The 12,775-nt window shown below is 41.9% G+C and overlaps 1 protein-coding gene across 1 annotated transcript in view; it reads right to left on the reverse strand.

Moving 5' to 3' along the window:
* Positions 1–12,775, reverse strand: part of LOC112119785 (probable palmitoyltransferase ZDHHC11B) — a 78,545-nt gene that overhangs the window by 37,161 nt on the left and 28,609 nt on the right. Inside the window, exons 2-3 of the mRNA XM_026656372.2 lie at positions 8,307–8,528; positions 157–335 (exon numbers count right to left, since the gene is read on the reverse strand). Of these exons, the coding sequence (XP_026512157.1) occupies positions 157–335; positions 8,307–8,528 (401 nt within the window). The remainder of the gene's footprint in view (positions 1–156; positions 336–8,306; positions 8,529–12,775) is intronic.

Here is a 12,775-nt window from a genome sequence, read left to right on the forward strand (position 1 = left end):
AATTCAAAGCCACAAATTTCTTACTAACAGGTCAGTTTCTCTCTAACCTGGCCAGCAGGAAAATGACTTCACAACAGTAAAGAAAAATATAAAAGTCTCTGGATTTAAAGAAAAACAATCCTGATCTTTTTGATATGTTTTTACTGCATAACTTACACATCAACTTCACAGAGATAACAGTGCTGGTTCTGAATGACGTGCTTGTGCTTGCCTCTGTCAAAGACTGGCATGGGGCTGCTGTAGTTTTTCTTGGCCAGCACATTTTGATCTGCTGGGTCAATGGTGATAGCAACAAGGTGAGCAACTAAGTGATGCGCAAAAAGGACGCCGATCACCTGCGTTATTGTTAGTTAAGGAGAAATTAAGTGTTTAGGATAAAGAAAACACACAAAGATGAAGCTCAAGGACATACCCCTTTCAATAGCTTTTGCCCAACACATGTCCCTGTGCCATTTTAAAGAGTCCCCCCCCTCCCCTTATTTAGTGCTTGTATTTTTGAAGACAAAGGAAGGATAAACTGCACTCTGACTTGTAAAATGGAAGAAATGTAGGTCTAACTTCCATGGCCTATGTTCTTTCTCTCCCTCACTTCCCAGTTGCCTGTACACATTTTCAATATTACAAATGAGTAAAATGCATTTCAGTTTTACTTTATCTTAACAGAAGGGACAACAACCTTCCCCCCCCCCCCACACACACACCACTTTTAACTAATAAGTGGCATGCCACAGTATCAAAAGAGTTAGAAATGGAAGTCACCAGGTTTATCTACTAAGTTAGTTCAATCCCCCTGACAATACAGGATTGTTCTTGGCAGCACATTTTTTTGGTGTTTTGTCCAGGCTATTTTTGTAAGTCCCAAGACAATGGGGCCACCATTACTTCTTTTGAGAAACTATTCTATAGCCGAATACAGCTCATCTTCAGTTTCCCCCCCCCAATTCAGTATAATTTTACCTCTCACCATTTCTATTCCTTACCTATGAGTTATGACAGATGCCTGTAATTACTGCCTAATATTTATAAATAGGCACTCCTTCAGACTTCAACATAAAGAAGTCCTGTAGACTTAACAGAGAACAAACTAACAAGGTTCTATTCAAGTTACTCTTAAAACCTTTTTAGACTCAATTCACCCCCTCCCAATATAAAAGCCACAGAGGAATTCTTGGGAGAAAACACCAAGAGGATTTCAGTACATTGCCCTGATAGGAACCATATTTTACCCACGCTCCAGGGTTGCCAACTTTCAATTTGATCACTAGTCTCATAATATTTGTTTTTTTCCTTAAAGCCTCAGCTCCTGGAGCCAGCTGATTAAGTGAGACTTTAGGAGAATGGGTTGGGAGCCACAAGCAAGGACCATGGGACATGAACTGGCAGTCAGGAACTTACTGTTACCCCTTTCCTGAGAGGTAATGATACCGGGCTTTGGAATGTGCCAGTTACTTGTTAGAAATGAAGTTAGTGACAAAGATTCAGGGTATTTCTTACTCCTATTTATTTAGTTACAAATGTTCACACAAGTCATGTTTACCTGGGATAGAGCAAGCAGTTCCAAGAAGTTCACTTGCAAAAAAACCAAGTCAAACTATCGCCTGGCAAAGCAGCTCCCTTTCTAACCCTTGACTGATCTGTGTCCCACTTTCCGCGCACTGTCTTTTCCACATCTCCGTACACTCTCACCTTGCGAACTTGTCAGCCCCAAATCACATGGCAGGACCACTAAAATTCCAAATACAGAGCATGAATATTCAGTCTCACCTGAACTAGCTAAGCACTTTGTCTACCTGCTTTGCAACATAAGAAAGTAATTCAACTATAACCAGATCCCCAAGTATTCCACAGAATTCACCTCTTGCTACAGAAGTTAATTGTGCAATCACTAAGTACTAACACAATAGCGAGAGGCAAATGGATTATCTTTTTGCACTGGCTGATTCTAGTGATGATTACCCCCCCACCACCACCACACACACACTCCTAAAAAAAGTCAGACATCGACCCTTGAGCACCACACAGTGAACAGATTATTTTGTGCTAGGTTTAAGTCACAGAGAGAGTCATCAAACTGCTGTAGTTTCATAAATGAATTCTGCTCGTTTACTAAACACTGAGAATAGCTGCCACATCATGTTTTTGTTTTGTTACCATGGTAGCAATTACCAATACTTTTGAAGAGAATGAACACTGTGACATGACAGAGAAGGACAATGGGAAGGTGTGTTTTCTTAACCAGAGCAGGAAGTCTCATTGTGTGCCCCAAAGCAATAATTTCCTCCATTGTTTAAAGTCGAATTATTCTCTATTAGAAACAGAACAAGCACTGTATCACAGTGCTAGATCTGATTCAAGAGTAAACAAAGCCCAGGGAGCTAGAAAAGACGTTACAAAACTTTGCCTCTTCACAAGTCTGTACTACAGTTTAAATTCTGAGAACAGAAGATAAGGAAACTCAGCATAATACAGAAACATTTTTGGTATGATACACAATAAAAAAAATTGCTGGATACAATATTTCTAACAGAGCACCAGTTTTGGTTAAATCTTCTTTCAAAGATTTAAATCTTAGTCTCTGAGACTGAGTCTCCTAGGCAACATCAGGATATATTACATGATTTTTTTAAAGTTATTTTGAAAATGATATACACAATCACAGACTTAAACAACCAGCAGAATTCTAAAGTATCCCTGGCCTGTAAGTCTTCCTGCCTTAAGAAGGAGATAAACTAAAAGCCCTTGTGTATGCATAACTTGATCAATTTTTCACCTAGCAGTTCTTTAAATAGTAATTTTATTAATGATGTGTTTCCCAGGTTCAGGAGGAAGTAGCTCTTCTACATCCAACCGGTGATAGATATCATCTAAGCATTCTTCAAAAAACAGAGAGATTGAACTCTGAGTGCATGGGCCAAGAAATATACATACAATATACTCTTTTTTTGTTTTTTTAACCCAACATGCAGAGCATGCCACACACCCCTCACCCCCTCAATAAGGCACAGTTTGAACTCTGGATCCAATCCCAAACACAGTTTCTTGTTCACCAGAAGGGAGCAGCTGGGAAGGTTGCAGGAACAATTGATGAGAATGACCTGTAGCCTGCCTTAACACAAGTTGTTATTATCACAAAAAGCCTGCCAAAATATGTGTGTGTACCTGAGATCCATGAAGTATGCTTTGTATAGTCACACTTTTTATATCTTAGATATGCAGAATAAGCATTTAATAATGTGCCATTATCTTAAGATTACTTCTATTGAAGACTAAAATATTAGTTTTCCTCACCTATGTTTTTATGTAATTGCAGCACTTTATTATATAGATGTGTATTTTTCATATAAAAAGTGATGTATTCATATATATAAAGCGTACATATACACTTCACACTCACACAGCTATATTATATACATATACACGGATTTCCTTGTATGTTACATAACATAGGCTTTCCAGCTATCCCGCTCATTGCATGCAAAATTCTTCTCAGAATGGTATATACAGTATCCAGAATTTTTCATTTAGATAACCGTAAGCTCCATTAGACTATGCAATATAGCCTGACACATCAGAAAGATAAAATCCCCATGAAAAAACTGACCTACCAGGGCAGTCATAGCAACAAAACTTCCAATGATGCATAAAGGGTCAGATCCTCAGCTGGGGTAAGCCATTGCAGGTACACTTCAATCAAAGGAGATATGCTGATTTACACCAGCTGTGGATCTGTCCCAAAATTCTTAATTTCTATAAGATTATTTTTTATTCGAATGTAAAGGAGGGCAAAAAGGTTATTTTAATAAGTTTGAACTCCTCATCTGACCTACCACTTTCTTCCACAAATGCAAATAAACCAATTCAGTTTGAAGCGAAAACATTTCTTACTTCACTATCAAAAACTAAAAATATAAATTTTATCTTCCATGGTTTCCCAAAATTTGGCACCAATATTGCAGTTCTTCCATTAGAAGTCTGAAATCTTTAAGTCCTAGTTTGCATTTCCTGGACCTCATGAGGAAACATAACAACATGACGACACTTAAAATCAGCCTTCTTTTAGTTTTGAACTTGTTTCTAAACACACAAGTTTAGATTCTTATTAGTTCTTATTAGATTGCAAAAAATTAAAGTTCTAAGAAGCCACTCCATCTACACACCCCTCTAAAATTTCTATATATTGGGAAACAAGAAGCTTTTTCTATGGTTAAGAAAGGTTCAGCTTTCACATTTAAAGCTATTAATGATATTGACAGGGCCATAAGAGGATTACCTTGATCAGCTCCTCCTTAAAGTCTAAAAGCCAAAGGTGGCAGTGCTGGATTTATTATGAGGAGCCTCCAAACTGATGCATAGCAACACTATCTTGAACTATTCTACTGGAGAGGGTCCTATAAAAATCTGCATATCGGTTTTAATTTGAATGATTGTGGTCTTTAAAGAGATCTGTATGAGCTCTCTCAGTTTGTTCTACAGATATGCTGTAAATTTTTTTAGTTATTACTATCTGAAATAAAATGCATAATTTGATCAAAACAACACATTGAAAATGTGATGCCCATGTGCTTAGTGTAACCCCTTCCTCATAAGATCTAGATGAACTAAATCCAGCCAGTAGATCATCTGCACAAGAGAAAGACTCATCTTTAGAGGGGAAAAACACCTCCAGACAGTTTCTCTCACCTCTGCCCATGTCACTGGGACTTAGCAACCAACTCCTTCCTTAGTCCTATATTACCATGAAAGTGCCTTACCTTGGGAAGTCTTTCAGAGAGGGAATGACCCCCAGTTCTAGTCAAATCAGGATAAAAAAAAGCTGCAATTTATTGAAGTAAAGGGAAGGCAGAGGAGAAAGGAAGGCAGAAATACACTTCTCTCACACTTATTAAAAGGCATGGGGAACCTTCTCTAAATGAGGAAAAAAAAATTCCAAGGATTCTCAGACTCCCCAGATAGTTATTTATTTTTCAGATCTTTCAGGAAACACCCACTTGAACCTCAGGGCAGTAACCCTCCTTTTTCCCCAAACAAGCCTTAAAGTCCACTCTCTAATATGCAAGAATAGCAATTTCCTTAACAACAACCAACCACCACCACCAAAAAAAGCCCTTGGTTGCTCTGTTCCAAGGACCCTCCCCCTGGCAATAACAGCACCAGCAGGACCCAGTAAGGACCTCGGCAGAGTGGACCTCAGCAAGGCTCTTATTCTTTTCAAACGTGTGAACATGGCATGCAAATTGAATTTAACAGCTTTTTTTTTTTAAAGTAGGAATTCTTATTTCCTATGAAGTAGGAAAAAACAAAAAAATCTTTGTTGTAAGATTATATTGCGTTTCCAGTGTAAATCTGATTTTGACTAGTAGAGGAGATAAATGGCATCACTAATGCATTGTTTTCCATTATAAACACAACATTTGACTACACAAGTATTTCATCCCTTACTGTAAGAGTTATCATGCTGTTATAAGAAAACTGTATTGACATCATATCACTTCCTAGCAACAATCTATGTTTGGTATATAAATAGTACATAAATTACTGGTGTATTGATGCTTTCCCTTTCATAACATTGTTAACTTTCCCCCCACCTCCACCCTCGCCATCTCAGTCAGAGGAATTTCAAACCAGTTTCAAATGTCCCTGTTTGGAGGTACTATAGAACTCAAGACCCTGATTCACGATTTAATGAAGAGCAAGCACTGTGTAAAGTAATCTGATTAGAAGCTGCTACATGTTACTGAAAAGCTCACTATAAAAACGCTAGCATTTTGTACGTTTGCTGTCCACTCTGAGCAGTTACCGCTGAGTTGAGTTTTGATTCTGCAATGTGCAGGATGCCCTTCAGTCAAGGAGCACTGCAAGTGAACAGTACACCACAGAGTTGTGCCCCAAGTCTCTTTTGCATTAGACCGGGGGGGGGGGGGGGGGGTCAATCTTTTCAGCCTGAGGATCAAACTTAAGATTTCACAAAGGTCCAGGGGGCTACAATTTGTACTTGGGAGAAGATTTTCTTTCCTGTTCCACTCTTTCTGGAACACTCAGGCCATGGCTACACTTCAGAGCTTAGAGTGCTGTGGCTGCTTTGGCACAGCTGTGCCGCTGCTAGCGCAGACGCTGTAAGCCGACGGGAGAGAGCAATCCCAATCAACTTAATTACTTTGGCCCCCGTGAGCGGCAGTAGCTATGTCGGCGGAAGAAGCTCCCCTGCTGACATAGTGCTGTCCACACTGATGATTAGGATGGTGTAACTCACATCGCTCCGGGGGTGGCTTACTCACACCCCTCAGCGACATAACTTGTACTGACTTCAGCTGTAGTGTGCACATAGCCTTAAGCCGCTCGAAAGGGGTGGCAACTACCCTTAAGTCCCCGGCTGGGGATTTCTCAGCGGGTGTGGAAACAGCGTAGTGTGCTCCTACATCTCTCTCTCCCTACAGCCCCTGGCACAGAGGGCATCCCTGGGTCATGAGGGAAGGGAGAAGGGATGGAGGACACGGCTTACTCTGCTAGCATGTGATACCTTGGCATCTCAGGGTGCTTTAGTCTGCTCTGGGACAGAAAGTCAGGGTGCAGTAACTAGTTGCTGTTTCTCAGCTTCTTTTTTTCCCTTTCCCTTGAGCATTCCTGGGTGGCTGGGCCAGGGAAGGACTTTGCTAGGCACTTCCCCAGGCTCAGGCAGAGTCAGTCAAGCACTTATTCTGCTCTTGCTAGGGCTCCCACTACCCTGGAAGGGAGCAGCCAGAACTCCCTTCTCCTTCCTCACCTAGGACAATGGATACACTTGTGTCACAGTAAAATTAGGCAAAAGTCACAGAGCAGTCATGGTAAAAATGTACAGTCAGGGTACAGTCACGGTGGGGCTGAAGCCAAAGAAGTCCCAGAGATGTGATTTGGTCATGGAATCCATGACCAAATCACATCCTTGCCTATGACACAGCAGATGCTCAGAACATTCCCAAGTTGAGATCTGTGCTAGAGCTGGCCACAACTATCAACCAAAAAAATCCTTTCTTTTTGGTGAAGAAAAAAAAAAAAAGAATGCAGATTTGGTGACAAAACATTGTGCTGGATTATTCTGGTCAATAAAGCCCCCTAAAAATGCCCCCTGCCCCCCCCGCCCCCCAAAATTCAAAGTGTTTCATTTTGATATGTTTGTAATGAAACTTTGACTTTTTGTCTCTAAACAACATTTTGTTTAGAAATTTCCTTTAAAGTTAAAAAATGCCTGAAATCAAAACAAAATGTTTTGTTTCCAACTAAACGTTTGTTTGACACACAACAAATCTTTCAGCTTTTTGATTGCCGAATATCTTTTTTTTTTAATATTTTGATTTTGGGACAACCCAAAACTAACTTTTTTTTAAAAAAAAGTTTGGAATTGCCAGTGAACCAAAAACTATCAGAAATTCACCCATCTCTAACCTGTGCAGATCCTAGGGCTGCAGAGGAGGGAGTGAGAGGTGGCACCCCTAGTGCTGCCTCCCCATAGTGACTGGGCTGATTCAAAACACTTCCATTTAAAAGTCAATCAAATGCCCGATGACTCATGGGGTGGACTTGCTCTGCAACTCTTCCCCTTGGGCCTCCTATCCCATCCTCCCTGGGGCAGGATCCATCCCCTTTAGCCACTGGGAATGTTGGGAGGTATGCATCTGTCTCACCAATGCTGTCCATGGAGGTAAAATTAGCTCCCTATTCCTACTCCGTACTCACTACTCCCCTCTTTATACAACCAAGGATCACATTAGCCCATTATTCCTTTGCGGTAAATAGTTTTATGGTTCTTTATTTCCAATGTAAATAATTTTCCAAAAATTAAAAAAAAAAAAAGTGACGGAACACCAAATTTCTGTAGAAGGTAGGTAACTCTGGGCTGAAGTGAGATGTATGATTGGGAATGTTTATCAATACACCAAAGAGTCCTTCAAAGCCGTGGAGAATCTATAGCCCCCCCACCTGACTGCTGAGCAGCTCATAGTTTAGGACAAGGCTCACATCAATGGCCTGATCCAAAGCTCACTGAAGTCAATGGATAGACTCACACTGACCAATGGGCTTTGGGTCATATCCAATATTAGTTGTTAAAGACAGATTTATTTTTTTTTTATAAAGATGGTCTTTTGCAGGAAGTGAATTTTTTATATAAAAACAACTATAACAAAACCACCCTCACTAAGTGTGGTTAAATATACAATCGGGGAAACGTAATTTACTCCTCTAATGCTCTAACCCTTATTTATAGCATAAGCAGTGTATATGTAATTTTAACCCAGAACCTATGCAGAGCATGTCTTGGAAGGGAAGGATACAGCATAGGCAGCATACTTCCATCCATGTGGAAGCAAAGGTATGTAGATCCCAAACCCTACAATGGCCAGGTATGTGTAAAACAGCAGAGCAACAATCTGAAAGGTGTGGAGTGGTAAAGACCAGCCGTTCACCCTGGAATGCTGGGGTGGAGAAACCAAGTCATTTCTACTGTTCAGCTGTTCAGGTCCTGTCCGCCTTAACCTCCTGCCATAGCAGTTCATCTGCAAGAAAGCAAAGAGAACTTTATATTCCCTGTTCAAAATATCTTCTGTGCTTTTCAGAGTAACAAAATAAATGCTACAACATAAAGGGTAAGGGATGCAGACAAAAAATGCTGTAGCATTCTCTCAACATTTCTCTGTTGTGCTCCAACATTTTCTTGTTAATTCTGTTCTTGTACAAATGAAAACACTGAGTTTATCTTCCATCCAGTCTCAAACTAGACCCAATATGCAAATTACATCACACTGATCCCCTTGTTTACAATGAGCTGTATAATACAAGTCTCTTGTGAGGGAAGACAGTTCACTCAACAATTTAATCATAAACCTTTGATAAGCAAAGCAGCTAAGCTATAGCATGGTACTGATGGTAGGTATCTTGGCTATCCAGGCAAGGCTCTACAACTATTAGACAACTCCCAGTTCTCATTGACACCAATACTGTATTTATATTCTGCTTAGTTCTGTTCCAGTGATGATTTCCCTACCCTCTTTTTCACCTGCTTATTTCTTCAGCATTGCAACATATAATAGAATAAATAAAAATCCACTAGCGTTACAAGTGTGTGTTCAATATCCCTTCCATAGTCTCTCTGGAGCACTCTAAAGCAGATGGAGCTCTCAACCCAGTGTGCAGGTCACATTTAAGAAAGCTCTTCTGGGTGGTGTCAGGGCATTCCTTTACGTTAGATTGCACTATGGGAAACATGCAGTCACACATAGGATACCATGCATGGCCTGCTGAGATGTGTTGCCATCTATGTAGAATGGGTTAAGAAAAAAGTAAGGTAAAATCCTAGTGAGTAAAACAAGCCTACATTTTTATACATTAAGACAGTTATTAAATGAAACGTCACAAAAGGAAGACATGAAGCTTCTATGATATGTATCAAATGTAGCCTGAAAGGATGCTCATCCTAGAGCAGGGGTAGGCAACCTGTGGCACGCAAGCTGATTTTCAGTGGCACTCACGCTGCCCGGGTCCTGGCCACCAGTCCGGGGGGCTCTGCATTTTAATTTAATTTTAAATGAAGCTTCTTAAACATTTTAAAAACCTTATTTACTTTACATAAAACAATAGTTTAGTGTTATATTATAGACTTATAGAAAGAGACCTTCTAAAAACGTTAAAATGTATTACTGGCACGTGAAACCTTAAATTAGAGTGAATAAATGAAGACTCGGCACACCACTTCTGAAAGGTTGCCGACCCCTGTCCTAGAGTATGTGGTTAGGAGGCTGTTTGATTTTAACTGAAAAACAAAACAAAACACAGAATAAGCTACCAAGCTAAAAATATTACTATAATGTCTGCAATCAAGTGTCGCTAGATTCTTAAAACACACATATACATTATCAATTTAAAATATTCATATGCTATGAAAAAGTTAAATACATATATTAAAACATAAGCCACTAGTGAAAGATAGGCGAATTTGTTTTTCTTTAATAACCAGCTAATAACCAAGAATGATCTCTATGCTGACAAGAGTTTTGATTTGATTAAACAGATACAAATTCACTACTACTAACATCCAAGGTGACTGAGGGAGAGATAGTAACAGACTCTTTTCAAGCCTTAAAAAACACTTAACTAACCAGTATAAATATATTAATACAAAAAAATGTAACTAACATATACAGAGTACTCACTTCAACCATTTTTCCTTATCTTTACATCTGAAGCTTTTCTTGCTGAAGGCTGAAACCTTTCTTTGCAAAGAAAGAATCAAACCCTTTCAAACAGCATCAGGATTTCTCAATGATGGAAACAAAGTTTGTCTTACAGCATTCTGCTGCTGCTCATCAATGTACATTAGTGTATTTTGCACATAGATTTCAAACCACTGGTCTCCATTTATGTTAGGGTATTGCAGCATACAGGAAAAATCCCCTTTAGCTTCAGGGAAGAAATTTGGTCTTAAAAGCAGTTTTGTCCTGGAGACTGCTAGCAAATGTCTGTCGAAGGATAGCCCAGCACATTTAGAACCTGCAGTTATATAATGCTCAGCAGAACTGACATAGCTCAAGTACCAAATTCTTTGAATTATTAATAAGAGAACCACCTCCAGGCACAAAGCTTCTCAATGCAGTGGTCATACAACAAATACCCAACATTTTCAATACTTATATGCCTGCCTGCTCCAAGGAGTCTTTACAGCTTGTATAAATACCTGCTGAAATTCTGTTTGAAATCTAAGATAAAAAGCCAAACACAAACCAAAGTATTTTATTCCAGGATTGTGTAATTTCACAGAAACCTTAGTAAAACAAACTGAAACTACCACACACCTCTGGAGGAATGTTTACTTCCTGTTCTTTTTTTGTGGCGTTTTAGCCACATAGTAAAACTTTAGGGTGAGTCTAGAAAGTGCTAAGCTTTGGCTTAACAAATTTGACGTCCGTGGATGTATTACCATACGTTTCCATGCAAGTTATGGCACCACTAAACACTTTTGAAAAAACCCTTTCCTAAGGGCTTCTGGTAGTTAGAGACCTACTCCCAGGTGATCACATCCAAACTTACAATTGAAATACTGTGTTTACAGTTTCTAGCTTACACAATTTAAAATGCACTGTACTAAAGGCCAGGAAGGCTTTTATTTAACCATAGCATACACACACACAAATATGAATTTATCAAAAGTACACATCACGTTGTATAGAATTATAACTGGTTACATTCTGCATTTAGGGTTGCCAACTTTCAACTCCACAAAACCAAACAACCTTGCCCTGTCCCCTCACTCCATCCCCCCTCACTCTGTCACTCGCTCTCCCCACCCTCACACACTCGCTCATTTTCACTGGGCTGGCTCAGGGAGTTCGGGTGCAGGAGAGGGTTCGGGCTCTGGCTGGGAATGCGGGCTCTAGGGTGGGGCCAGAAATGAGGAGTTCAGGGTGCGGGAGGGGGATCCGGGCTGAGGCAGTGGGCTGGGATGCTGGGGGAGGGCAGTGAGGGCTCCAGCTGGGGGTGTGGTCTCTGGTGTGGGGTCGGGGGATGAGGGATTTGTAGTGCAGGAGGGGGCTCCAGAGGGGGGTTTGGAGTGTGAGGGGGGCTCTGGGCTGGGGCAGGGCTGGGGCGGTGAGGGCTCCGGCTGGGGGTGCAGACTCTGGGGTGGGGCTGGGTATGAGGGGTTTGGGTTGCAGGAGGGGGATCTGGGTTGGTATTGAGGGCTTCAGAAGGTGGGAGGGGGATCAGGGCAGGGGGTGCAGACTCTGGGGTGGGGCTGGGTATGAGGGGTTTGGGTTGCAGGAGGGGGATCTGGGTTGGTATTGAGGGCTTCAGAAGGTGGGAGGGGGATCAGGGCAGGGGGTGGGGTACGGGAGGGATGTGAGGGCTCTGGCTGGGGGTGCAGACTATGGGGTGGGGCTGAGGGGGCTCAGGGCTGGGTTAGGGGGCTGGGGTGCAGGAGGGGTGTGAGGGCTCTGCCTGGGGGTGTGGGCTCTAAGGTACAGGAGGGGGCTCCAAGCTGGGATTGAGGAGTTTGGAGGGCGGGAGGAGGGATCAGGGCGGGGGCAGGGGGTTGGGGCATGGGAGGGAGTCAGGGGTGCAGGCTCTGGGCGATGCTTACTTCAAGCAGCTCCCGGAAGCAGCAGCAGCAACAACAACAAGTCCCCCCTCCAGCTCCTAGGCACCGCCCCCGCAACTCCCATTGGCTGCTCCCAGCCAATGGGAACTGCGGGGGCGGCGCCTGCGGATGGGGCAGTGTGCAGAGTCGCCTGGCCGCACCTCCACCTAGGAGCCAGAGGGGGAATATGCCACTGCTTCTGGGAGCCGCGTGAAGCCACGGCAGGTAGAGAGCCTGCCTTAGCCCTGCTGCACCGCCAACCAGACTTTTAACGACCTGGTCACTGATGCTGACTGGAGCTGCCAGGGTCCCTTTTCAACCTGGCATTCTGGTTGAAAACTGGACCCCTGGCAACCCTATCTGCATTGCTACCCAGGAATGGTTGTTTCAGTTTTGCTGCCTAGATTGACAGAACTAAACACACTTTTGATTACATGTCTGGCAAATTAGAGGACCACAAATTTTAAGGAGCAAGTACTTTTCATACTTATCTGTATAGAACCTAGACTGCGGTTGGTGCTATGCAAATAATAAGCAGGGCTTGAAAACCCACCTGGCTACTCCCCACTGGTAAACTGGAAACTTTCCCCAGTAATCACAGGGGCCTAACCCATCATTTTCTGTACAATTTAAGCTTTCATTTAAAAACCTTACAAATGTGAAGAGTGTAAACTT

This window comes from Terrapene carolina, unplaced genomic scaffold (genome assembly GCF_002925995.2).
Source record: "Terrapene carolina triunguis isolate 2854851 unplaced genomic scaffold, T_m_triunguis-2.0 Scaffold229, whole genome shotgun sequence".
NCBI lineage: Eukaryota > Metazoa > Chordata > Testudines > Emydidae > Terrapene > Terrapene triunguis.